General features: G+C 41.7%; 3 protein-coding genes and 2 non-coding genes across 5 annotated transcripts; 3 read left to right on the top strand and 2 right to left on the bottom strand.

Annotated features, from left to right (window-relative positions):
* Positions 1-3,199: 3,199 nt before the first annotated feature.
* On the top strand, positions 3,200-4,893 carry LOC104426399 (probable L-type lectin-domain containing receptor kinase S.7). The gene has a single exon (XM_039305482.1). It carries the CDS (start codon positions 3,558-3,560, stop codon positions 4,647-4,649), a length of 1,092 nt encoding a protein of 363 aa, XP_039161416.1. The 5' UTR covers positions 3,200-3,557; the 3' UTR covers positions 4,650-4,893.
* A 1,527-nt stretch (positions 4,894-6,420) lies between these two features.
* On the bottom strand, positions 6,421-6,510 carry LOC120290093. Its single transcript, XR_005547967.1, has one exon. It is a non-coding gene; the product is annotated as a small nucleolar RNA snoR27 (small nucleolar RNA).
* A 60-nt stretch (positions 6,511-6,570) lies between these two features.
* Positions 6,571-6,668, bottom strand: LOC120290092. The gene has a single exon (XR_005547966.1). It is a non-coding gene; the product is annotated as a small nucleolar RNA snoR26 (small nucleolar RNA).
* A 1,131-nt stretch (positions 6,669-7,799) lies between these two features.
* Positions 7,800-10,183, top strand: LOC104427849 (fructokinase-like 1, chloroplastic; the record flags this gene model as incomplete). The annotated part of the gene is made up of 2 exons (XM_039305339.1): positions 7,800-8,483; positions 9,205-10,183. Coding segments are annotated over 2 exons (1,377 nt in total), but the record flags the coding sequence as incomplete, so codon positions are not given.
* Positions 10,184-12,858: 2,675 nt separating this feature from the next.
* LOC104426397 (neutral ceramidase 2) lies at positions 12,859-21,361 on the top strand. The gene is given in 11 exon segments (XM_010039446.3): positions 12,859-13,165; positions 13,858-14,231; positions 15,028-15,236; positions 16,435-16,785; positions 17,777-18,038; positions 18,124-18,394; positions 18,498-18,623; positions 18,818-18,881; positions 19,155-19,321; positions 20,490-20,703; positions 20,706-21,361. Coding segments are annotated over 10 exon segments (2,325 nt in total). The 5' UTR covers positions 12,859-13,165; positions 13,858-13,902; the 3' UTR covers positions 21,038-21,361.
* Positions 21,362-25,142: the final 3,781 nt, after the last annotated feature.

Here is a 25,142-nt window from a genome sequence, read left to right as displayed (position 1 = left end):
CAATCGTCCTAACTCTATTTGAATCAAAGCTAAGACTCAAATTAAAAAGCGTGAATTCTCATTATGGTCATGCCTATCGGATTTTTCTTGCTCATTTGATTGCTGTAGGAACTCTTGAGAAATCCATTTTAAAAATGAGAACCAATCAAACGACCTTAATGTGAGAATATTTCATTTAATGGACGATCTTTAGAAAAATTGACTTGATTTAGTTTTCAGGTTGACTCTAGAGTGGGACATACGTTGAAATTGAGAACCCACTTTACAAAACGGTCTTTGCCAAATCTTTCTGAAAAACCGTATTTATCTTATCAAAGAAGTAAATTTTCAAATAAGTTCGAGAGGAAAATGCCAAATAACAGCTGAATTCCATTAGAACAATGTTGGGTTATACTGTAGAGCGCTTGGGAGAGCGCCCGTTGCGCCAGTGACTCAATAGACAAAAGAGCTAGTCCATCTTTAGCCGTTGGCTGCACATGAGAGGCGGTGGGTTTGTCCTTAGTGCAGATTTTTCGGATGTCCGTCATCCGTTTGAAACTCGAATCCGAAGTCAGACTTCATAGTTCATACGCCAGCATTCGTCTTTCAAATTGCCCGTTTCGCGGCTCAACTTCCATTTCGACCGGTTCGTGCTCGTGAACATAATCTAGCCGTCTAGCCGGGGCCACTGCCCAAAAATTAACAAGACCTGCGTGCGGGCATGATCCGCTCGTACCAGGGAATCGAGGGGAGTACTTAATGTGTCATCATCAAAGTGCTCTCGAAGAGTTGGCTGTCTCGACAACGCATCAGACTTCATATTAGATCTAATTTACACGGAAGCTCCGTTTGTTTCGCGGGAAAGAAGGATCTTCTTCCCCGGAGAATAAGCAAAAGAAAATGGGGGAAAAGGAGCAGCATGGGTGTGTGCCGAGTAACGTACGCAAAAGCGAAAGGGATAAAGACGATTTTCAGAGGGAGGGAGGGAGGGGGGGCGTGACTCGTCAGGGGGATCGGACAGTGGCGTGTCGAAGGTTCGCTCCAAGGAAGGGGACGCCACTTTCCGCTTTGTCTGTCTGGCTCTGGCCCCCTCCTCCTTCCCCTCCCCCCATTGAATCGCGTCTTTCCAAGGAGGTGTGGGTGTGTCCCCCCCTCCTCTTCGCACGCCTGCCCGCCTGCCTTGAATTTTTCCTTTTGTTTTTTAGCAACCCCCAGTTGAGGGTTGAGGAAAAGTTATCATATTAAAAAGACAGAGGGAAGAGTAGGGGGCAAATAAGAAGAATGGAAAAAGAATTACTTAATATGAAAAAAGGGGGAAGAGGGTCGGTCGGGTCCGTTGCCAGCTACGCAAATTTCAACGTGGTCCTCCAACGCGAGACGAATCTTGAATCCCCACTCTCTCTCTCTCTCTTTCGGCCTTACATCATTGTTTTTATCAAACTAACATTATAAACAAATCAAATGGGCAATGAGTTCACAGAGAAAGAGAGAGAGTCCATTAAGACTGTAGAGAATTAAAAGAGGGAGGAAGCCAAGAATCTCGTGGGGGGAATCTCTTGGTAAGATGAGCAGAGCTTTTAAGGTTGCACGCCCATCTTTGGACCCGCACCACCGCTCGCTCATGTCGCGCATTGACCTCGCGAGTGGTGCCGTCGGCGTGGATTTCGCCGGACCCTGGAATTTGTTTGTTAGGCGTTTCTTGACTAGTCTCCCTGTATATGGCCGGTCTTTCGTATAGCAAATCGCACATCATGGTTTTGTGCTGAAGAGATTGCTGAGGTGTGAGGTAACTTCGGCCCCACTTCGATGGCGAGTCGATCTCTCCATCGGCTTATCAATTCAATGGGGGTTGACACAATTGTGTTTTAGGGTGATATAAAAGTAAGATTAGAATGATGCTTACATATACAACCAATTTATCGATACCAACAAATGATTAAATGGAAAGTTTGGAATAGTTTGGATGGATTATGCCTCGATGACTTTGTTACTTTTTTGTCTATTACTTCATCTAAAATTTTGCTTATATTTGTATCACATACATTTTGATTTTTTTCTTTTTTAATTTGAAATATTCTAAGTGTTTATGATACTTAAGATATTGACGCATAAAATCTGTATTATGTAATTTTTTATTATCTTTTTAAATTTGGGTAATATCTTAAGTCTCGGCAATTAAAAAGCTTTCTCAAACAAAGCGATGGCTAATGTCTACATCTGCATAATTACGTGTTCTTTTTTTTTTCTTTAATTGCATCGCATTCATTTTGTTAACAATTTTGAAATACGAGACATCTTCCACGTAGATGAAATCAATAAATACGGTCTCCGGCCCCCGAAGCTTAATTAAATTAAAAGGGGCTTTACTACTTATCATCATTCGTCCTTTCCAGGATCTTCCACTTCCCCATGCTTTTGGACTCTTTTAAGGCCATTAATGCTAAACCCTAACTACAGCAACCAGCCTCGTGAATTCACATAAAACCAGCTCATGCTCAATCAATTATATCACAGACTAAACATAGGAAGGAACAATACTAATTATTAAAGACCGATTGCCCAAATATCATGATTTGACTGTCGGTCGGGAAGGCCTAACTAAATATCCCTCTTCTTATTAGTTTCTATAAACAAAGACCTATTGACAATCATAAGCCACACAAGGAAAATATAAGCCAAACACCGAAAAAATGAAGGACAATTTATTGCTGCGTCAAATTTAGCACGACATTCTGGCCGTGATCAAAGGGAATGTGTAACATCCGGTGACAATCTTAACACGACCTTTAGCCGGAAGATCTCGTTCTGGAAAAATGTAAATGGAGCTCGTTATGTGTGTGAATCCCCACCCGATCGAGTCAAGCTCGAGCTCTCTCACGATCGGGAGCTGTGTCAACATGTGGCGAGGGGCATCGACGGTGACGGGGCGGTGCCGACAAGGGGTTAGAGAGAGAGAGAGAGAGAGAGACGTTGCTGCGAAGTAAGGTCACTGAGGAGGGCGACGGAAGGGAGACGTAGAGTGAAAAGGTAAAAATGGGTTAAGAGATGGCGTAAGTTTTTCGGATGAAAGGTGGGTTGATGTGGGTGTAGCTCGGGAGAGACGTAAATCGAAGGATTTTGGTGAGTGAGGATGGATTTCGATACGAGGCGCGATCTTGCAATTTCCTGAAACCCGAGGGGCATGGCTGCAAAGGGGGCTTTATTATATTCCCTCAGTCAGCAAGCACTGAGCAAAAGCGAGTCAGTGTGTTTTGCAGAAACGAGTAAAACCCGTATTTAATTTTCACAACCCCCATTCCAACCCTCTCTCTCTCTCTCTCTCTCTACTTTCTCTCTCTTCCCCTTTCTTTACTTTCTCTTCCACTGGTTTCCTCCTCACTGCAATCCCCCCCAGAAGAAAAGCTACTACGACCCCCAAAAAAAAAAAAAAAATTTTGCGCTTCACTTCGCTGTAAATGCAGGCGGGATCATCCTGCCCACGCCAAACCCTAGAGACCCAGTAGCTTTCTCCTCCCTCTTCAGTCCCCACGCCCTCGGCCTCGCCGGAGATTCGGAGCTCTGCGCCCCCCGCCTCGTCCATGGCCGCCGCCGCGACCTCCTCCCGCCGCCGCCGCCTCGGCGTCGGGCCCCTCTCGGCCTTGGCCCTCGTCGTCGTCTCCCTCGGAGCGCTCGCCGACGACCCGGGCCCCTCCTTCTCCTTCCGCGGGTTCGCCAAAGACGCCTACTTTGAGTCCAACGTCGCATTGTACGGAGACGCCAAGGTGGTCTCCGCCGGGGGTTCCTCGGTTCAGCTGACCGGCGCGGGGGGCCCGAGCGCCGGGGCGGTCGCGTACAGGAGACCCATCAAGATCGTGCAAGGTAATCCGGAGAATCTGGTCTCTTTTTCGACGCACTTCGCGTTTTCTTTGTCCGGAGGCGGTGGAGATGGCTTTGCGTTCGCTCTGTCTCCGAGCGGCTTCAATGCGGACGGATTTGGGGACATGGATAGTCCCTTCGGCCTTCCTCTGGGAAAGAACGGGACCTCGAACGGGACCGTCGCGGTTGAATTCGATTCGGTGAAGAATGCCGTGGCGATTGATGCGGGCGGCCTCGGGCCTGTCAAAGCGAAGAACTTGTCTTCGCTTGATTTGGTGCTGAATAGCGGGAGCAAGCTCCATTCTTGGATAGATTACGAAGCTGGGTCGAGAAGGTTGGAGGTCAGGGTGAGTCGGTCCTCCGAGTCGCGGCCGTCGGATCCGACCCTCGCTCGATTCGTGGACTTGTGGACGATGTGGAAGGAGGGCGATGTGTTTCTGGGTTTGAGCTCATCCAATGGGAACTCGAGCCAGGCATGCTTTATCCATTCTTGGAGCTTCAAGCTCAGGCATGTCCCTCGATCGATGCACTCGGAGCCGGTGGATCCTCAAGCCATCCGTCAGAACGCCAAGAATCTGGGAGCCCATGAGAAGAACGATTGCTTCTTGAAAGTGCTCGCGGCGATGGTTTTCGGCACGGGGAGCGGCGCTCTGGGGGCGTTCGTGGTCCTGTACCTGTGGACGATATTCGGGAACCGGCGTCCGGTGGCGCCGGAGGAGTTTGTGGTGGAGCCTGTGGATTTGAAGAAGTGCAATAAATTGGAGGTGATTGTAGTAGATAAGGAGGCCGTCAAAGATGTGAGTGCGACCAAGTGAAAGCTGACTGGTGTTTAGATAAGCCCATCAAAGAAGATGGTGGCACGTTAGGTGTTTGAAGATGGGGAGATTTTTGCTGTTGGTCTTTTCTTGCTGTAAATTGATGTCTTCTTTGGTTCTTTCATTTTCAGCTTTCTTGTGTTGTTGTAATCTGATAATTAACTGTCTAAAATGTAGTTTATTGTCACATATTATCCAGTTTGAAAGCACTTAAGAGGGTTCTTTTCAGTACCTTAAATGCGTACATCTCAAAGCTGTCCTAATGTATTGATGAAGTGATTTCGCCATGTTAACATCAAGAAGATTGGAGCACAGCAGCAGCTGCTGCCGCCCGTGATGAACCCTCGGGCTCATACGAGAGCTGATTCGACCGCCCCAACTATGGCGGAAAGTAACTCCGATCTCTTCGAAGACGAGGTTTTGCGAAACTTAAGGCGGGGCAAGCCATGTGATCCTCTTTGAGATTGGTGCCCCGGCTCTGTAAGGACTCTGAAGTACGTTTCCTACTGTAACGTCCAAAGAGATTCGGTATGTGTTAGGTTGCTACTTCCTATCCTTTATCTTTTTTCATAAGGACATGAGAAAGACTATTATTACTTTCTCAACGTGGCTTTCGTTGCTGAAATACCGATTGGAGAGAAGCTTCCTATTTTTGTTTGCTGCGATACTGATTGGAGAAAAGCTTCCTATTTGTATTACAATGCCCAGCTTTCTTGATGAGTTTCTCTCATCTTATGCTAAACTACATTAGGAGAGCATTTGGGCTTGAATGCTTATTTGTTTCTTTTTTCCCACAGTCTGGCTGTGTTTTCCCACTGCTTCTCTGCTTCTCTGGTTCTTATCGAGTGTCTGTTTTTATCCCTTCCTTTTCTTGTTTGCTAAGTTATACCTTGAGCAACATTCTGCTTCTGCAGAGAATGAATGCGCAACAGAAGGAAAGAACCCAGTCACCCATTGCCTCCAATTCAAATATCTTCCACACACTTGCCAATCTCAAAAGAGATCATCATTACATTCGATATAATCTCATTATCTCACATCTAACACAAAATGTACAACTTCCTACATTATGTTTCTTTTTCCTTGATTAGTTGTGATGTCTTTTTCCGTAGCTGTGGAAGAGGAAAATCTCTAATGATTTGTCAAATTTAGATATCAAGATGATTCTCTCAACTGGGTTTGACTTGAGGTGGAAGCTGCAACTGCCATTTTTCCTTCCTGACTAGAAATCTTTTGGGATGATTTCAATCGACTCAATCATTTAACTGGTTGTGCTATTTCTGGCTTCATTGATTGGCTGACTCGCGCATGCTCACATTTGATCTGGATTACAACAACAAGAAGCAGCAGCGCCATTATTCGGCGCAGACTCAAAATGCTTGCGAGACTGATGCATAAGATTCAACCCCCATCTTCTGCTGACCTCACCGTCTAATTCTAGCTACCCATTGTGCCATACGATGCTTGGAATTAAACGAAATGCTGACTCGAATGCAAATGAAAACAAAACATTGCGGACTCTTGTACTACAGAAAATCTCTGTTGCCATATAATTGTCTCCCAGTGATTCTTTTCAAGAACACAACAACATGCTTTTTTAAAAAAAAAAAAAAATTTTTGGAGTAACGATACATAAAACTCACATCATGGCCAAAGAAAAGCAAAAGAAAACAGCAGAGTCGAGTCGACCACAATCGATAGCATAACACAAAAAAATGAGTCTTAGATTCGGAGGAGTGGATGGAGTAGGGTCAAAGAGAAGTAATAAGGATGGGGATCTCAGCGTGTATCGATTTCTTCACTCCCACGGGGGGAAGCTGCAGATAGATAACGCAGTAATTAATTACATCATCGATCCTCCAAGACGACAAGACAATAAAAAAGAAAGGTCTTTCATTGATGAGACGAAACAGAGGAGGAGCAGCATCTCAGAGGATAAAACCTTCCCCAATTTGTTTCTTCACGGGAAAAATCATAGTGCAAGGATAACATTTTGGATTAACTCATCATCGATGCTTCCCCCAACCCAAAAAAAACGGAGAAATCAATCCAAAGCGAGCCCAATCGCATCGAAAAAAAGTCGCGAAGCAACCCGTGGACGCGTGCTATTGAAGATGGCAGAGCTGATCGGAAGACGAAAGCATCGCTCGGCGAGCACGGACTTGTTCGCGAAATAACGATCTATTCAAGAAAACGCGAGCGAGAGCGAGAGGGAGAGGGAGAGGGAGAGGGAGAGATGAGATGGCATCGCATCAGCTTAAGAAGGGAAGAAAACGAGCTTAAGGAAGAGAGAGGCCCTTTGAAATGGGTGAGATGGGGAACGGCGGTGGAGGCGACGACGCGAATGCGAAACCCTAGAATCGTGGGGCCTTCCCGTTCTCCGGTCTCTTTTGTCTCTCTGGTTGATGGTGGTGATGAAAGCCCAGACATTACGGCCTAATGAAGAGGCCCATTTTCACATCTGATCACAATTTAAGCATTTCAACCCAAAAATTATTTTCGAAAAAAAAAAAACTCAAAAAATTATTTAAAAAGTCTTAAATGTAATAAAAATTCAATTATAAATATTTAATTGTATTAATTAAATTCTTAATTTTTGTATTTATTCCATTTTTTTATCAAAAATCACTAATGTGAATATTAATTATTTTACGTATCATGACCACGTAGATTTTTTATAATATTGTAATATTTTTCGATTTTTATTAATTTTTATTTTCTTTTTCCTTCTTTACTTTTTTTTTTTTTAATTGCTAAGGGCTGGTGGGTGACCGCCGCACATCAGCCAGGCCCGGCGACCCTCGCCGGCGACTGGGCGAGGGCCTGCGAGCCCAAATAAAACTGTTCGATCTGATTTTAGATGCGAGCCCAGAAGAAAGCTTCGTTCGATCCAAACCGAAACCGCGCGTTATTCCCACAATACCCCCGACTCGTACCGGATAATTGCGGAAATGCTCCTCAACGGATAAACCCCGAGGAAGAAGAAGATCCTTTTTTGAACTCTGCAATGGCAGCATCGCTCCATCTCCTTCCTCGCTTTCCCCCTTTCCTTCACCAACCCAGTAAGCCATTCGACCCCAATGCTTCAGTCGCTCGCAGATTTCATCTCTCCGTCCTTCCCTCCTCCGGCGCTCGCCCGGCTCCTCCTAAATCCTCCGCGAACGGCGGCGACGGCGGCGACGGCGAGTCCCGAAACCCGCTCGACGAGGAAGGAAGAAGGGCGCTTCCACTCCTTCAGCTCCTTCTTCTTCGTCGGCCGGGAAGAAGGCGAAGCGCTCGGCGAGAATCGAGGCCGAAAATGGCGCTGTCGCCGTCGCCGTCGCGGTCGAGGTCGAGCCTCAAGCTCGAGAAGAGGAGGACGAAGGCGGTGACGACTGGGACTACGACGACGGGATCGACTCCTACGACGACCCGCCGCTGGTCTGCTGCTTCGGCGCCGCGCAGCGGGAGTTCGTGCCGACGGTGCGGGTCCACCACAACCCGCTGCACCCGGACATCTACTCGCAGTGGAAGATGCTGCAGTGGGACCCGCCGGAGTTCGCGCGGGCCCCCGGCGGGCCGCCGTCGAACGTGGCGATCTCGCACGTGCGGCTCGGGGGGCGGGCGGCGTTCATGGGGAAGGTCGGGAGGGACGAGTTCGGGAGCGAGCTGGTGCTGGCGATGAACAAGGAGAGGGTCCAGACGAGGGCCGTGAAGTTCGATGGGGATGTGAAGACGGCGCGTACTTACATGAAGGTCAAGTTCGATGGAGGGCGGATGAGGATGGAGACCGTGAAGGAGTCGGCTGAGGACTCGCTCGCGAGCTCCGAACTGAACCTGGCTGTGCTTAAGGAGGTAAAACTCAGACTCGATTCATTGTTCTTGTGTCGACTGTCCGGTCGTGTTGTCTGTCGTAATTGTGCACTGTTGATTGTCGAGGATTATATGTTCGAGTAGACTGTCGGATAATGGGAAGGTTTACTGAAAATTTTCAGTCTTGCTTACAAAATGCTATTGGGATATGAATTTTCTGATTGGTTCAATCAAATCCTGAATTGTTTTTGGTAGAGGTCGCAATATCGTGATGATTGGAAGGACTTGATTGCTCATGGCAAAATGAAAGAGCTTGATTTTGTCAATGTATAAGTTTCGGATTGAATGGATTCCGTGCATGAGGTTTTAAATGCCGTGCTTGTTCCATGGTTTAGTAATTTAAAGATGGTTTGTGATTATATGCCTTTGCGCAAATGAGGCATGAAGCGATGTAATGGGATGAGGCTGAGGATTAATTTTTATAAATGAAACTTGATTTTACATAGTTGAGAGTAGCATGGATTCATGCTGGCTTCAATGGATGCTTCATTTGTGAAATGCTGATGTATTAACTGAATTGTGTAGGAGATGGGTATTCATGGAGAGTCTGAAACTAGTACTGCGATGCTCTGTTGATGTTGATGCATGATTTATATATAAATATACATAACAAACGATATGATATGATATGATGTAGTTTGGGTTGGCAAATCATTATTATTGGCTGATTTTGAGATTGGTGTGATGATCGATATGGATGCAGGCTAGAATCTTCCACTTTACTTCTGAAGTGCTGACCTCCCCTTCAATGAATGTGACGCTCTTCAGAGCTATCAAATGGTCTAAAAAATTTGGCAGCCTTATATTTTTCGACTTGAATATGCCTTTACCGTTGTGGAGATCACGAGATGAGACAAGGGAGATGATTAAGAGAGCATGGGATGAGGCTGAAATTATTGAAGTGTCTAGGCAAGAGTTGGAATTTCTTCTAGATGAAGATCATTACGAGAGGAAGAGAAATTATAGACCTCAATACTTTGCTGAAAATTTCGAACAAACAAAGGACCGGCGAGATTATTATCACTACACCCGGGAGGAAATCTCTCCATTGTGGCATGATAAGCTCAAGTTCATATTTGTAACTGATGGAACACTTCGGATCCATTATTATGCCCCCGAGTTTGATGGTGTTGTCGTCGGTACGGAAGATGCTCTCATTACACCTTTCACCTGTGATAGGACAGGTTCCGGAGATGCTGTTGTGGCTGCTATTTTGAGAAAGCTGACAACTTGCCCTGAAATGTTTAATAATCAAGACGTTTTGGAAAGACAACTTCGATTTGCAGTTGCTGCAGGCATTATATCACAGTGGACGATCGGTGCCATAAGAGGTTTTCCTACTGAAAGTGCAGCACAGAATTTAAAAGAACAGGTTTATGTGCCATCAATGTGGTGAATGGACCGTGTGATAGAAGTTTCAGTTGTGAAGCCAGACGAATAGAGAAAGTTTCCTAGTTGTTTGAAAAAGTTGTTGAGCGACATGAAATGGGGCTTTGTGGTTTCCTTCTTCGGCTGATGAGCTGCAAGCTCGGTTCCTCATTATTCTGGACTTGGTTCCGTCCTTGGAAACAATTAGGACGAAGGAGTTTCATGTACTCTCAAAATTTTGATGGTCAAAGATGGTTTTTATGTCCAAACCAGCTTATCAAACTCGGACCAATTCAAGCTAGTTCAGTGAGAGGACGCCTGGTTTTCGATGATGACTGGTGGACCATTGTACTCTCTTCAGTTGAGACTAGAGGGGACAGTATAACTTTGTAGCAGTAAATGATCTGAATCTTTATTATTTTGAGCTGTATCGCTGGCTTAGCGGCCTCACAATGAGGAAAGTTCTTTCCTTATCCTTTTTTAACATCTCCAAATGAGCAATAATTTTTTTTTATTTTTATTTTCTGTGTTTTTAACTGAAACGGAGCTGACTTATTGCCTTCTGCTTGGAGCCTTTATAGATTTCCATGCCTGCATAATTCAGAAACTGATTGAGTTTCTCTTCATCCGGCATGCTGTAAGTTTGTCTCATTACTTGCTCTAGCAGGTCTATTTGCAAGCAGCTTTCAATTTCTTTGGTTTAGTAATAAGCTTTATAGATGTATGTGTCACGAGCCCATCGATTGGAATCGTGACCATGCGGCGACTCAAGCTCTTTTGGATCGATTTGGATCTTTGGGATCGACTTGGATCGGATTGTCGGGATGCTTAAGCCAAGGCTTGCTCGGATCAATCGGTCAAGCCTTAGATAAACTGAAATGGTTAGATGGATGCAAATGAGGAGAGGGCACCCTTCTTATACTTGAGGCCCTCAGATTACATCCATTGATCGAGTTTTCATCCGGTGGACAAGATCGTACCGCCAAACCTACCAACTACCGACACTAATGACAAGAGTGTTCTAGACTTTGGTTCAATTACCATATTGCCCGCCCTTGGAACGTTCCGGAAATCTCCTTGTCGAGAATCCTAGCGATCACAAGAGGTCCTTGCACGGCCCTTTAGCACCATGACATGTGATTATATATGATTGGCCGACTCTCTGAATGAGAGCAGTTCTCTGAGATCCTCAACCATGCTCGAGAAGCTCAGGTTTTTGTTTTCGTTTTTGTTTTCTTCACTAGCAGTTTGTACCATATAAATATGGCATTGATACAAATGAATGGCGGATTGGTCCATCCTCGGCTTATATTATGGGATGAAGGAACTGAATTCAAGGGTGAATTGCTGGTGTCCCGAGATGGTTCTTGAACCATCAGACATCTCTGGAGTCTGAACCATTCTTTTGGGTTTGAAGAATAATACAACAGGAGACAGAAATAAGAATTGAGATAGGATCGGAGTTATAGATTAAGGAACTATAGATGTTGTGTTCCAAACATAGAATGTGTTATTCCCAATAGTGTGCGAACGTATAAAGGCATTAAAATGCACGGTACAAGCCTACAATGTATAACCCAGAGATAAATTGTAAATGCATCTAGTTGGTTAGTTTCATCTATCCCGGTTTAAATAACCTCGTGCCTGGAGACAACAGTTGAGCTATTCATTAATTTAGACACAAAGCAAATGCATCCAAACAGAGAGCTTAACAGGGTAGATTACATATTGCGCCCCAGAGTTTTTTTTTAGTTGCTTCGCAAATTGCCTCCCGACACTTTAAATTTTGCAATTTTGTCCTGTGATTTTACAAATAGGTCGCAATGTGTCCCCCGCTGTTAAGACTCCAACCAAACTTTGCTTGAAACTCTGTCGAATTGATAGCCTGTGATTGATATCCGAGGAAAAATTCATCTTATACACATGTAAAAAAGTAAAAGAATAATTCAAAATTATTACATTTGAGAGCAGGTGATCAAAATTCTAGTAAGAATTTGACCAAAATACCAAATGCACATTTATACATTATCTTGAAATGTCTTTTGAAATAATGCCTACATGTTTCCCTTACATATATGGATTATATATAACCACTCTATCTTTCGTAACGAATCTCATGTAGTTGCGCTGTAAAATGTTTGACAAAAATTCAGCTAGAGTCAATGCTAGTGAGGCACATTGTCACTAATTTTACGAAGTTGGGGTAAATTGCAAAGGTCAAGACGAGTGGGCGCAATTAACCAATATCCTACAAAATACAATTCACCTGAACTCATTGGCTACTTAAACTTCTTGTGATTCTCCCATCAAATATCTAATAAATCCCGAGCTTTACAAATGCAATTGAGCTTGTGTACCTCATCCCGTCTTCTTTAACCTTAAGTCAATCTAAAGAAAGAATCAAGGAAAAGAACATCATGGATGCTATCATTTTTTTACAACACTCACATAGAAGTGTCATATTATTTTTTGATCACTTAAACGTCACGAGTCCTTAAAAATCGTTAACTTGGTGTCAAAATTTAAAATAAAAGAACACTTCTCATAAGTGCTAAAGTTCTAATGTGGCATGACACTAGCAATGGAATGAAATAAAAATTTAAATGGTCAATTGAAAGTTATAATATTAAATGGTATCGAGAGATCACGACATCCAAGTAATCGGAAAATAAAGAGTCGTAATTAAGCGAGGGCTTTCGGAAGTTGTTGCATTCTGCACGACACGGAAAGTCGTGACATTAAATGACCCGGGTGGGTACAAGGGGTCACGACAATAAAGTGATCGGGCGATATAAAAGTGTCGTGATTAAGCAAGGCGGGGGGGCTTTCCGAAAGGAAGCGGTCGCATTCGGTACGACGCTCTTTGGGAAGTTGGGCATCGTTCGTTTGGCTTTGCTAGAATAAAAAGACTTGAAGCCGACGTCGGCGGGCGCCCGAAACGGGAGCGTTCCCCGCCCGCGGGTGCCGGCCCGTGACGGAATGGACAGGCGAAGCTTCTCGCTTTTTCCATCTTTCGATGGCGCTCCACGCCTCCCCACTCCACTCCAGCATCGCGTCGTTTCGCTCAAGAAAAGCTCCGACAACACTTTACCGCCGGGTCGATCCTATCGCCATGAAGCAAAGCGCACAGAGAGAGAGAGAGGGAGACAGCTGCGTCTTCTCGACTCAGCCGCCCTCTCTAATGGCGGCGGGGCCCACCCGCAAAGAGGTAATTACTTAGCGACTTCCCGCGATATAAATGGCACGCGTTCGTGTTGTGCGTTGTCAAGAAATGGGATGCTTGCTTCTTTCACTCGGTTCGCTCCTTTCCTCTTTTACTGCTACATTTCGCTGAATTCCTTTATTCTCTTTGATTCGTAGATAGAGAAAGCTGGAACTTATAAAACTACTGTCAGTACGTTCTTTCTTTTTTTTTTTTTCTTTGTTGGTGATTGGAATTTCAACATTGTAAGATGGAAGTTCAAGGCTGCCGGGTCTGTTGTCCAGCTGAATCAGTGGACTCTTCTTGCGTCAAAAGGATTTGATGCGTGTTATGAAGTCCGCCGCTTGTTTGAGGGTGTGCCCTGTTGGTTTTGCCATGGGTCGCCCTCACTCGCAGCAGCTTATGATAGAATGACATGCGGAAGTCTGTCGAATCTTTTCCATGCTATGCCCAGGACTAGATTTGGTGGAACTTAATTGCCAAGAGATTAGATTAAACCAAAGAATGTAGCTGTATTGGGACACGCATGCCACACCTTGGACGCTGGGAAGACGGAATTTTGAGCTTTCCCCATGCAGTTAGTCACTAAGAAGTTTAACTTTATGGTCCTGGGCTAGTTTGCATTTCATGAACCTTGAGTATCAATCTGGCCTTCTCTGATTATTGATGTGAAATGACGTGCATGGCATAACCATATAGTCTTACTTCGATTGGGTTGCTCATACGTTCTACTTTACAAATTTTGCTCAATTAATGATTCACGAGTTGGCATTTCTTTCGTCATAGATAAAATGAACTGAGCGAGGCCATTTCAAGTGGTGGAAAGAGGATATGGCGACGTCTTTCTTTGTCAAGAGGTTTTCTATGACTAGATGGTTCTTGTTCCTGGTGGCCTTGTTCCAGAACATCAAAGGAAATTTCTCTGATTCCAATTATTTAATTGGCCTTGGGAGCTATGATATAACAGGGCCTGCTGCAGATGTTAATATGATGGGATATGCAAACATGGATCAAATTGCATCTGGACTTCACTTTAGATTGCGGGCTCGGACTTTTATTGTTGCAGAACCTCAAGGGAATCGTGTAGCATTTGTAAATCTTGATGCATGTATGGCTTCACAGATCGTGACTAATAAAGTACTCGAGAGACTAAAAGCAAGGTAATCCCTCCCACATTGAGTTAAATCCAACTTTAGATGCTGCCATTCTAAGTCCAACTTTTAGGCCAGAATGTACTTTTGGACCTTCATGCATGTGTAGATACAATTTTCTACCCTCACATTATCAATTCTAGAATTACACTTTTCTTGAGTCGATGGAATTCTGCTTGTATGAGCATGAAGTACATTTTTTTTTTTATCTCCTTAGATTAAGCATTTAAAATGCACACTTCTGACTCCTCCTTTCTTTGGAGAATTGTTACTGTAGTTTGGATGAATTTCAACTATACCACTTACATGTGGATGAAGTAGATATTTTGTTCATCTTTTTCAGTAAGTATGTATAAACTGCACTCTTACATCTTCAATCTTTCAGTGGAGAATTCTTTTGCTCGACATTAGTTTGGATGGTTTTCAGCTAAAAAAATAAAGTACCTATTTCTTTCATCTTATTTGATAAGTGTGTAAACCCCACTCGTCTAAGACCTTGATTCTTTCATTGGAATATTGTTTTTCTTGACATTAATTTGGATGAAATTCATCTCTGCTTACATGAGAATGACATACATAGTTGCTATCATCTTCTCTCTAAGAAGTGCATAAACTGCAATTTCTTTTTACATCTTCATTCTTTCACTGGAGAAAATAGAATGGTGCAACTATATTTAGTGGACTAACTGTCAAGATTGTGAATAATGCAGTTGAAGAATCTCTTGCATATTATGAAAAAATTTATGGTATGACCTTTGAACAAAGAGCCTTATAGTATCATATATCCAACTTTGTTACTTTTCAGATATGGGAATCTTTATACTGAAGAGAATGTTGCAATTAGTGGAATTCACACTCATGCTGGACCAGGAGGCTATCTCCAATATATTGTATATATAGTGACATCACTCGGATTTGTAAGGCAGTCATTTGATGCTCTTGTTGATGGGATTGAGAAAAGCATTATACAAGCTCATGAAAATCTTCGGCCAGGGAGTATTTTTGTCAATAGAGGTGATAAAAATGCTTCATATTTTTACTACGCTTCTTTATCCCATCTTTCACCGCTTGCCATGGCTATAAATCTATGTTGTGAGTTCTTGTTAAGATGGAGATAGAAAGAATCAACTGGTCAAGAGTTAATCCATTAGTGAACTTCTACATTCACCTCTTTGCCCTTTTTCTAATTGGAGATATCCGTATCTCTGGACATGTTTCTAAATTGCAATGATGCATTCTGGTGATGATAGTTTGATGGTCCATGCATGAATAGCTGATGCCTGGTGGTATCTCTTATTTGAGTTTGCTACCATACTCACTCAAGCAATTGTTGCTAGACTGTACAAATATTTTCCTTAGCTTCAAGAACGATTATGCATGCTGTGAATCTAGCTTAATAGTTGTAGTCAGTGACAGTTCGTTCCTTGGACTGCAAATGCCGACTTGAAGAATTAAAAAGTCATGATCTAAATTTACTCTTTTCCCTTTTCTTTCTGTTTTATTTACTTGTCTTGTATGTAGTTTGACTTGGATTTGCTGAACAATTCTAACTCTACAATCTTCATTAAGTTTGAATATGGCAAGGGTCAGAAAGATCCCGTCCTCATAGTTAAATTGAGGAGTTGGCTATCCTCTTGATTCTAGACTATTTGTCTCTCTTTTGTATTTTTAACATGTTTTAGATTCCTATGAGAGCAAACGTTTGAGCAGTACCTCATTTCTCAGGTGCAAGATCATTTTCAATTTGATGTCACATCCTTAAAACAGTAATTTAGATGGACTAGCTGAACTCAAGATCTTAATTATGGAGCCTAATTATGAAGCTAATTGACTAATTCAGTCCAAGTGGTAAATTGTGTTGATTTATCTGGATTGCACTCTTAATTGCATTATGCATTATGTGATGAGAAACCCAACCTGAGGAATTAAAGGAAACTAGTGCCAGTGAAGCTAATTGATTCTTGTATGCAGAAGATGAAAACTCGTGGTCTTGTCCCCGATTAAGTTTCCGATGCAAGTGTCTTATACTCTACCTTATGGGTTTTGCTCTTTTTCTTTTTCTTTCTGTTTACCATTAGCATCTATTGAATTAAAGTCAATTTTTTCAGACTTAATCAGTGAACAACCCACTCTATGTATTTTTTATGTCTGTTGTCTCTGCTACATTTGTTTCAGTTGGTACTTAAAGTTTCACATCCTCATGGTTTTGCAGGAGAGCTTCTTGATGCTGGTGTTAACCGAAGTCCCAGTGCTTATCTCAATAATCCTGAGGCTGAACGGAAGAAATACGAATACAATGTCGACAAAGAAATGACTCTTATAAAGTTTGTAGATGATGAATGGGGTCCTGTTGGTAGCTTCAACTGGTTTGCAACACATGGAACTTCAATGAGTCGAACTAACTCCCTAATTAGCGGTGACAACAAAGGAGCTGCAGCACGATTCATGGAAGACTGGTTTGAGAAGAATAATTCTTTGAAAGGCTTTGGAGGTGCACGTCTTAATGACTCTAGAACAGATAGGATACCTAGAAGAGTCTCATGCCTCTTTTCTGACCAAACACGTAAGTTGAAGACCTCTGCATGTTGAATTATATATCTTGGTCACATTGTTTTTTTTTTTTTTTTTTTTTTTGGTAAAGATCTTGGTCACATTGTTCAAGACCGCATTTTGGAACTCTAAGGAAGGGCCAGTCCTTGTCATCCAATGCCACTGTGGCGAGAAATAATTTTATGCAACAAATATGGTATCTTCTAGGTAATAAAGAAGAAATCCAGCCAATCGGGTGCTGTGAAATATTTAAAATTTAAGTTACTGGAGAATCTTATAATTTTCTAAGGTAAAAGGTTCTTTATGTGTTTTATGCTCATCCACAAGTGGCACTGTAGTTCTTTTTTTTTTTTTTTTTTTCAGACCGAATAAAATGTCCTCCCATATCATAAAAGGATGCTTTTTTGAGCATATTGACCGAAATGACAGGTGAGGATAATTGTAGGGATCACTGGTGCAGGACAGAAATCTTGACTAATGTTTGTATGTACGGCTTAAATATCCAATTACTTGGAAAAATTGCATTTGAAAGTTTAGTAAGTAGTATGTGGAAGGTGTTAGCTTATTTTAAACCACACAAACCCAGTCTAGTTGACTCCATAACAGAATCAAGGGGAGAATTGCATTATACGCTCCCAAAGCTTCATCATTCTCCTAAATGCCTGACTTCTTAGCTACCCTTTGCTTAAAAAAATTAAATATTGAAACTAAGATGGACCTTAAAGTGAGAAAGTTTCAAATTTAACATCACCTTTGGATGTGGATTCCCTTGATGTAACGGGAAACTTGCGAACAGAATGATGTGTGAATTTTTTTCAGTGCCTTGCATCTCATGAAGTAAATTCTTCTGGTCATTGGCATCTTAACCACATATCTCCAAAATGATGTGCCTTGATATCCGCTGATAAATATGGATTATCAATTACCTCCTAAAAATTAGAGAGTTTATCCAGAGAACAGATGTTGCTTGGGTCAGTGAATGCAAAACTTACCTATTAATGCAGATATGAAGAAGACGCTTGCTGGTTCGCTCCACTCTTCTCGACGAAGACCTATAATGAGATCGTTGCGTGACACAAGGAGAGTGAGGAGTGCCTCAAGGAAGGATGATAGGCCAAAGTTTGTCTCTGCATTCTGTCAAACAAATTGTGGCGATGTTAGCCCGAACATTCTTGGTTCATTTTGCATCGACTCTGGACTGCCTTGTGAATTCAATCATAGCACTTGCAATGGAAAGAACGAGTTGTGCTATGGACGGGGGCCAGGGTATGTACGATTCCTCTTCCTGGAAGCATGTACAAATGACTTTCAGTTTGTAAGAGTCTTAATCTGTTCCATGTTTATTTGGAAGATATCCTGATGAATTTGAGAGCACACGCATAATAGGAGAAAGGCAATTTGAAAAGGCTGCAGAACTCTTTGATGAAGCGTCGGAGCAGCTGATAGGGCAGATCAGATATAAGCATGCTCATGTGGATTTCTCTAACATTGAGGTTACAGTTCCTAAACCTGGTGGAGGCACTCAGGTGGTTAAAACATGTCCTGCCGCAATGGGCTTTGCTTTTGCTGCTGGAACAACTGATGGCCCTGGAGCTTTTGATTTCAAGCAAGGCGATGATAAGGCTGGTCAAATCTCTCCATTGCCTGCATTAACAATTGCCATCAGCAGCTTTTAATGGCTGATTTACCTAACCAGTAGTGGTTTCTTGTTGGATTCTCTTCCAGGGTAATCCCTTTTGGAGGCTGGTAAGGGATTTGTTGAAAACACCTGGTCAGGAGCAGATTGACTGTCAGCATCCAAAGCCTATTCTACTTGACACTGGAGAAATGAAGGAACCATATGACTGGGCGGTAAGTGGAGAAGAGTTCATGGAACAGTATCGTTTAGTAAGATGTGTAAATATTCACTTAGAAATTGAAATTCAGCAACTTCCGTTAGACAATAGTTAATGTAAGGGAGTCCTAGCTGTAGATTATTCAGCATTTGAAACTACCAGCAATGCCTGATTGGTGTTCTAACATAAATTGTTTTATCCAAACTGCAGCCTTCAATACTTCCTCTACAGACTCTGCAAATAGGGCAACTAGTACTTCTTGCCGCACCTGCAGGTACCAACAAAAGTGCTTCCTGCCCCTGATAGTTGCTTTTTCTTGTCTCGTTAAATTGTTTAATTGTTCCTCTGTCAATATATGTTGGAGCATTTAGGGAAGCACATGAACTGCGGCTGGACAAATTGTTTGGTGCTCAGATAGAAAGCTCATATAATTGAACAAAATGATGTATATTTAACGGATGACTGGGATTACTTGATGATTTCCCACGGTTTATCATGGTTTGTGTCTTATTTCGCCCACCAATGCTTATGTTGCTTGCACTTGCAGAGTTCACAACTATGGCTGGTAGACGCCTGCGCGATGCTGTCAAGATGGTGCTTGCTTCTAGAGCGGACAAGTTTGATAGTAATGTCCATGTCGTCATCGCAGGGCTTTCCAACACTTATTCTCAGTATGTTACCACATTTGAGGAATATCAAGTGCAGAGATACGAGGTCTGAATCTTCCTTCCTCTGTTTACTATTGATTCAGGTCATATTAGCATCTTCGTTAGAGCATTATTTCGTATATTTGTGCGATTGCCAAGTTCATCATTTGTACAAGTGGTTCATTATCAGGGGAATTTGCAGTGTGTATCACAGATGTCGGTTGCCTCGGTAATTCATTGATTCATAAGTGAATACTGTACAATGTTTTTGAATCTGAAACCGTCAGTGACCAAAAAAATTAAGCATAGGCCGCGATTTGTTCTGCATTTTTTTGATTTCTTGACTGGTGGAGAGCAGTCTTTCTGTCCATGGCTTGGACTGCCATGAACAAACCTAGATATTCAGTCTAACTTCATATTGTGCCACCAAACTTCTACCCTGCAAACTTATCTTTTCCCACATTAGGGCATTGGTTTTCCCAAGTGATAAACTGTAAATACACTGCATGAGTATTGTGGGATTAAGCAGCATAAATTGCTGTCCTAATGATCATCAAAAATGCCGTTTTGAGATATCTTTTTAACTTCTTTAAGTTGTTTATGTCTGATACATCGAGCAGTACGTAAGCCTTTTTGTATAAGGTGCAAGGGAGCTACATGGATACTCCTAGCTGATTGCTCTCTTTGTAATATGTGCCCTCTGCCACATGTGCGGATTCAACTGCCCCATTAGGGCTTCCATCAGTGTCTCATTAGTTTTTTTCCCCCACTCCTGATGTCAGGTAAGTTAATTGTGTAAAGGTGCCTGCATGAACCATTCAGATGCCCTGGTTGTCTGGACATGCCAATACCTACACCTGCTTTGGTCATATATTGAGTTGAAATACATAAATGAAGAAGCCTTTACAAGTTACATGACTGTTCTATCAGTTAGTCATTATGTTTTCTTTTTGTTTGGCCACATATTCATAATGTTAGCCTAAATTCCCTAAATAGGGAATTGCTTTTGTCGGTAGGAGGATGAATTAATGTCATCATTTTAGTTTGAGGATGGGCCTATCTCTTGGAAATGTGAGGTAAAATTTAGCAATGATACTGTTTGGGAGAGCTCCTTCAGCTTGGCTTTACCTTTCAGATCAGTAGCATTTTGTCCACTTGACTGTTTGATAGTGGATGTGAATCTTTGGTTTCCACGTCCACCTTGACTTATAGATGTAGCTGTTGATTCTCACCAGGGCGCCTCTACTCTTTACGGTCCCCACACTCACAGTGCCTACATTCAGGAGTTCAAGAAATTAGTCGAAGCTCTCACCACTGACAAAACCATGGAACCAGGTCCGGAACCACCGGATCTCCTTGACAGGCAAATAAGTTTGCTCCCCCCAGTTATCTTGGATGCAACGCCTCCCGGTGTGAACTTTGGAGACGTTAAGGCTGATATCCCCCTGAATTCCACCTTCAAAGAGGAGATTTAGTAAGAGTCACTTTTTGGTCTGCTTGTCCTAGAAATGACCTGATGACTGAGGGCACTTTCGCACTGGTAGAGTTTCTTCAGGATCAGAAGGCATGGATCCCAGCCTACGATGACGACGATTTCTGCTTGAGGTTCATATGGTCAAGGCCTGTGAAACTGAGCCCTAGGAGCCATGCAACTATAGAATGGAGGGTCCCTACTTCAGTTGTTCCAGGAGTTTACAGAATCCGACACTTTGGTGCTGCAAAGTCGCTGTTTGGGAACATCCAGCATTTCGCCGGTTCATCTACTGCCTTTGTGGTGGCATAGTGTTGTTGAAGGCACGTTACTATCGTAGCTAAATAAGCAAAGGAAAAAAATATGTTTCATTGTATCTGATCAATGCATTCATAGTAAATTAAGGTTGGTATTGTATAGGTTTTTGCTGAAATGACGGTGAAGCTTTTCAGTGTGGGATGATAAATGAATCCACGAATGGCAGCTTTGTGTAGGATATGGAATATGATGTCGTTGGCCCTTTATGAACTGGGGGAAAGAAGAAGAATATGATGGTGGAGGGAAGCCAAGAGGGTGATATAGTTGGTGATTTCGGTTGTGTTTTTCTCACCTATATTGATTCCCCGACTTCACTGATTGGCCTTGTTTTATGCATGTCCATATCCTGTGAGCACGATGCGAACGGTACAAAGCAAATTGGACGATACCACTTGTATTCAACGCCGTGAACGCAATGTAGAAAGCATTTCATCAACCTTTTCTTCGCATGCTCAGAGATAAAGTTGGTGCTTCGACTTTATATCCGAAAAGGTTGATGCAGATTTCAACTTGTCGTGAGCAATATTACCATGTTGTCAATGGCAGTGATCCTATCATTTCACCTTTTATGTAGAAACTTTTTTGTAAAGCAACAAAAAGACATCCCCGCAAGAAGATTACAGCTTTTGATAGTGGAGGTGCTTCTTCATTCCTAGATAAAAGTTCCTGTTTTACCTATGCAAAAGAAAAAGGAAATCAGTTATCTATTGAAAATATTTCGATTATTTTCTTATAAGGATATTGTGTGTAGAAATTATGATAAAATTGTTACAATCTTAAGAGACCATGGAACGCTTTGATAAAAGAGCGAGTTAACCATTTTGGACGATTGAGTTAAGATCTTTGGATAATTAGATGATTTGTGACATGCACATGAGAGAGGATTCCACTGGTACCCGATGCTCATCATCCACCAGACCACCAGCTATTGCATTCGACAAAGTGGTCCATGCGGATGCCACATTCCTTTCCGCTTTAGTGCCCTATGTGCAGGAAATGCAATGTTTCTTACACAGAAAAGTATTGTCCAAGTTACAAGGTTTCTGCTAAGGAAACCTGATAACTAAATGATTGTGCAGTAAATCTAGTGGAATGAATTTTTATTTTTTTTCCAAATAGAAGGTTCAAGTAATCTGCCAAGAAATTGAGAACTAGAGTAAAATCTTTTGAAATTTATCGCATTTATATATGCGATAAGATTGACTATCTACGATATTTATGAGGTAGAGAGAAATTTATTAACACGTCTAATCATATCATGATTTGTGGAATTTAGAATTATGAGTTTTCTTTAATAATTAGCAATTTTTGTATAAATCTTAGAGATGAACTCAAGCGAAGCATGGGCAAGAGCATTAATTATTTTTAAAGCTACAATTGTTAATGAATGCTCTCAAAATACTTTACTTGCTGCCTCTTAAGAAATTAAGACTTCAACATCAAAACTCAAAATGCAACTCGAAAAAATTATTAACCTATAGAATCCATTGATTGTAAGCCAACATAGCCATCAAAAAAAAAAAAAAAAAAACTTCACAATTTCTAAAGAGTATAAGTCAAAAGCATTCGTTACTAAGATCATGAGTGAAATTTGAGGGAGTTCTATGTAATTGGAGAATTTCAAAGTGTACATGAACAAGTAGTGCATGGGGATTTCTAGTTGCCTCCAATCATTGTCTAGCTGATAAAAAAAAATTAGACAAGCGTCGCGATTAAGTAAAGAATCGGTTGCCAAGTGAATATTAGAATCCTCTTCAATGTCCAACTTGAGCTGCTGCTTGGCCTCGTGGCTGCAAGAATCTATAAGGATGCCCTCATTAGGGTTTTGGTATAGATTCATATCGAACAAGTTTTTGGGGTCTTGCCTCACCGAAGTAACGTCAAGACAAGCATTTTCGACTCTCTTCTTTTTGCTTTTTCGAAGTAAAAGTTTGGGGAGGGACAGTACTGCAAGTGATCTCCTTCGAACGTATTTTAAAGATCTCACGCCCACTATCAAATATTCATTTCAACTATAACTACTCAACACCACTGTATTGAAAGTCCAAAGTAAACTAGACAGTCATGGCAAGTGGCAGCACTAGGATTAAGAATCAGTCTAGACTGATTTTTATTTCTTATAGGTAACACATCTTGGCTCTTCTATAATTTGGAAAGGAAAAGTCAAAAAATATGTTTTGCTTATCTTGAAGTACAAAGAAATAGATCCTAAGAAAAGAAAGGCGAGGGAATCAGTCTTCCTACAATGCATCTACAGGAATATTGTAATTTGACTTAATTTAGGCAAATATTCTAAGCATCAATATTCAACATGGGGCTCCAACCCACCTCAATCCGTCATGCTATCTTGCACATCTCTCGAGAGCTTTACCCTTCAATAACGAGCTTTCAGCTTTCTTTCAAGCAAACCGAGTGGCTTATAACCTAATTTGATGATTCTTAAAATCGTCCCCTCTTGAAACTATAACATATTCGGCTCCATAAACTCTTGTCTAATCTTGTGTACTCGAGCGTGCTTCCCTTAATTAATTAACTAACTCCTTTGTCCTATCTCATTTGTGATATACTCAAAAAAAAAAAAAAAAAAAAAAAAAAGGCAAATATTCCAAGAGAGAGTTGAATTCATGCTTCCCGTGGAATAACTATCTCTCTCTACTCTAAAATATATATATTCCCGCATATATATATATATATATATATATATATATATATATATATATTCTTGGGCAAATAATTCAAGCTCTATTTCGTTGGTATATCTGGTGTCCCCACTCCGAAGGTCGTCATTTTCTGTCGGAATGATTTGATTTTCTTACCTCAAAAAAATAAAAATAAATCGAATTGGTCAACGTGACCATCCATCCACGGTGCAGACGAGTCAGCAGTTCCAGTGATTATCCTTAAAAACGACGACTTCGATTCGAACCAGCTCACCTATTACGCGGCGCCACGAGCTAGTCGTGGGCAATGTATATTTAAATCCAACAAAAATGAAACGAGAGGAATTCTCAAATGAGTTTTACTAGTATAATAGTGCTTGGAATATTGTGAGAATAACGTTATATTGTAAATCATAAATTCTTTAAAAAGTAATCTTATAATAATTTATAATTATTTATGATTTAATTTTTTATAGTTCATAATAAACTATTATTTTCATAGTACATTCAAGATTATCACGTAATTATTTCTCTTATCGAAATCATAAAGATCTAATTAAGGATTTTTCTCTGCACTTAATGAATTAATCATGTTCAATAACTTTCATTAGCTTTTATTTGCAAGGCTTTTGATTAGGTAAAAGATTTTATAACCATGGTAAGTAAGTAATGTCTCGGGGAATTCATTCAAGAGGAAAAATAATTTATGACACCTAAAATCTTGCCAAATATATCCATCAAACCTATAGATCATGATAATTTTTCTATGTTTGCTCGAGTAACATAAGTATCTCATTATGTCGAACTCCTACTCGAGCTCAGCAATACTCCATTTGACGTGCTCATGGGAACTTAATCAAACTTCTCTGTATTTCTTTAAAATGTTTTAGTAGTTGTAGAAAAGGGGCAAAAATCCCCGGAACCACGCAGCACACTTTATTTGATTGTAATCGAGCCGAGCTCAATCAAATGGATGACGGTATTTTGATTGTTCTCGGGCGAGCTAGGATTGAGCACCGAGGATCTGAGATGAATTGCGCATGAGCTTTAACAATACATTGCCCGTGATTGATTGTCATGACTTGAATTGAACCATGGATTTTGGGTAAACAGCCAGGGGGAGGCGGTCGATCCGGGTGAAAAACGAGAAAGAAAACGTAAAGAGAGAAGCTGACGAAGCAGAGCAGAAACAGAGGAAAACAGAGGAAAGAGTGTCGAGTCATTTTGCACCATTTCCCATTTCCCATTTCTTTCTTTTCTTCCTGCTTTTGGTTCCTCTTTTCGATATTCCCTCTCTCTCTCTCTCTCTCTCTCTCTCTCTCTCTATCTCTACCGTAGCCATCGTTCATTGGGTTGCTGCATGTGCCTCTGCTGGGCTGGATTCGAGCTTCGCATTTTCCATGCCCGGCGCCCCTCCTCCTCCGCCTATATAAACGCAG

The sequence above is a fragment of the Eucalyptus grandis genome, chromosome 11 (genome assembly GCF_016545825.1).
Source record: "Eucalyptus grandis isolate ANBG69807.140 chromosome 11, ASM1654582v1, whole genome shotgun sequence".
In the NCBI taxonomy this organism is placed as follows: Eukaryota; Viridiplantae; Streptophyta; class Magnoliopsida; order Myrtales; family Myrtaceae; genus Eucalyptus; species Eucalyptus grandis.
This window is presented reverse-complemented; position numbering and strand designations above follow the sequence as displayed.

What these genes read in the sequence shown, in the direction of transcription:
- LOC104426399 (XM_039305482.1), top strand. Translation starts at nt 3,558, where the DNA reads ATGGCCGCCGCCGCGACCTCCTCCCGCCGCCGCCGCCTCGGCGTCGGG.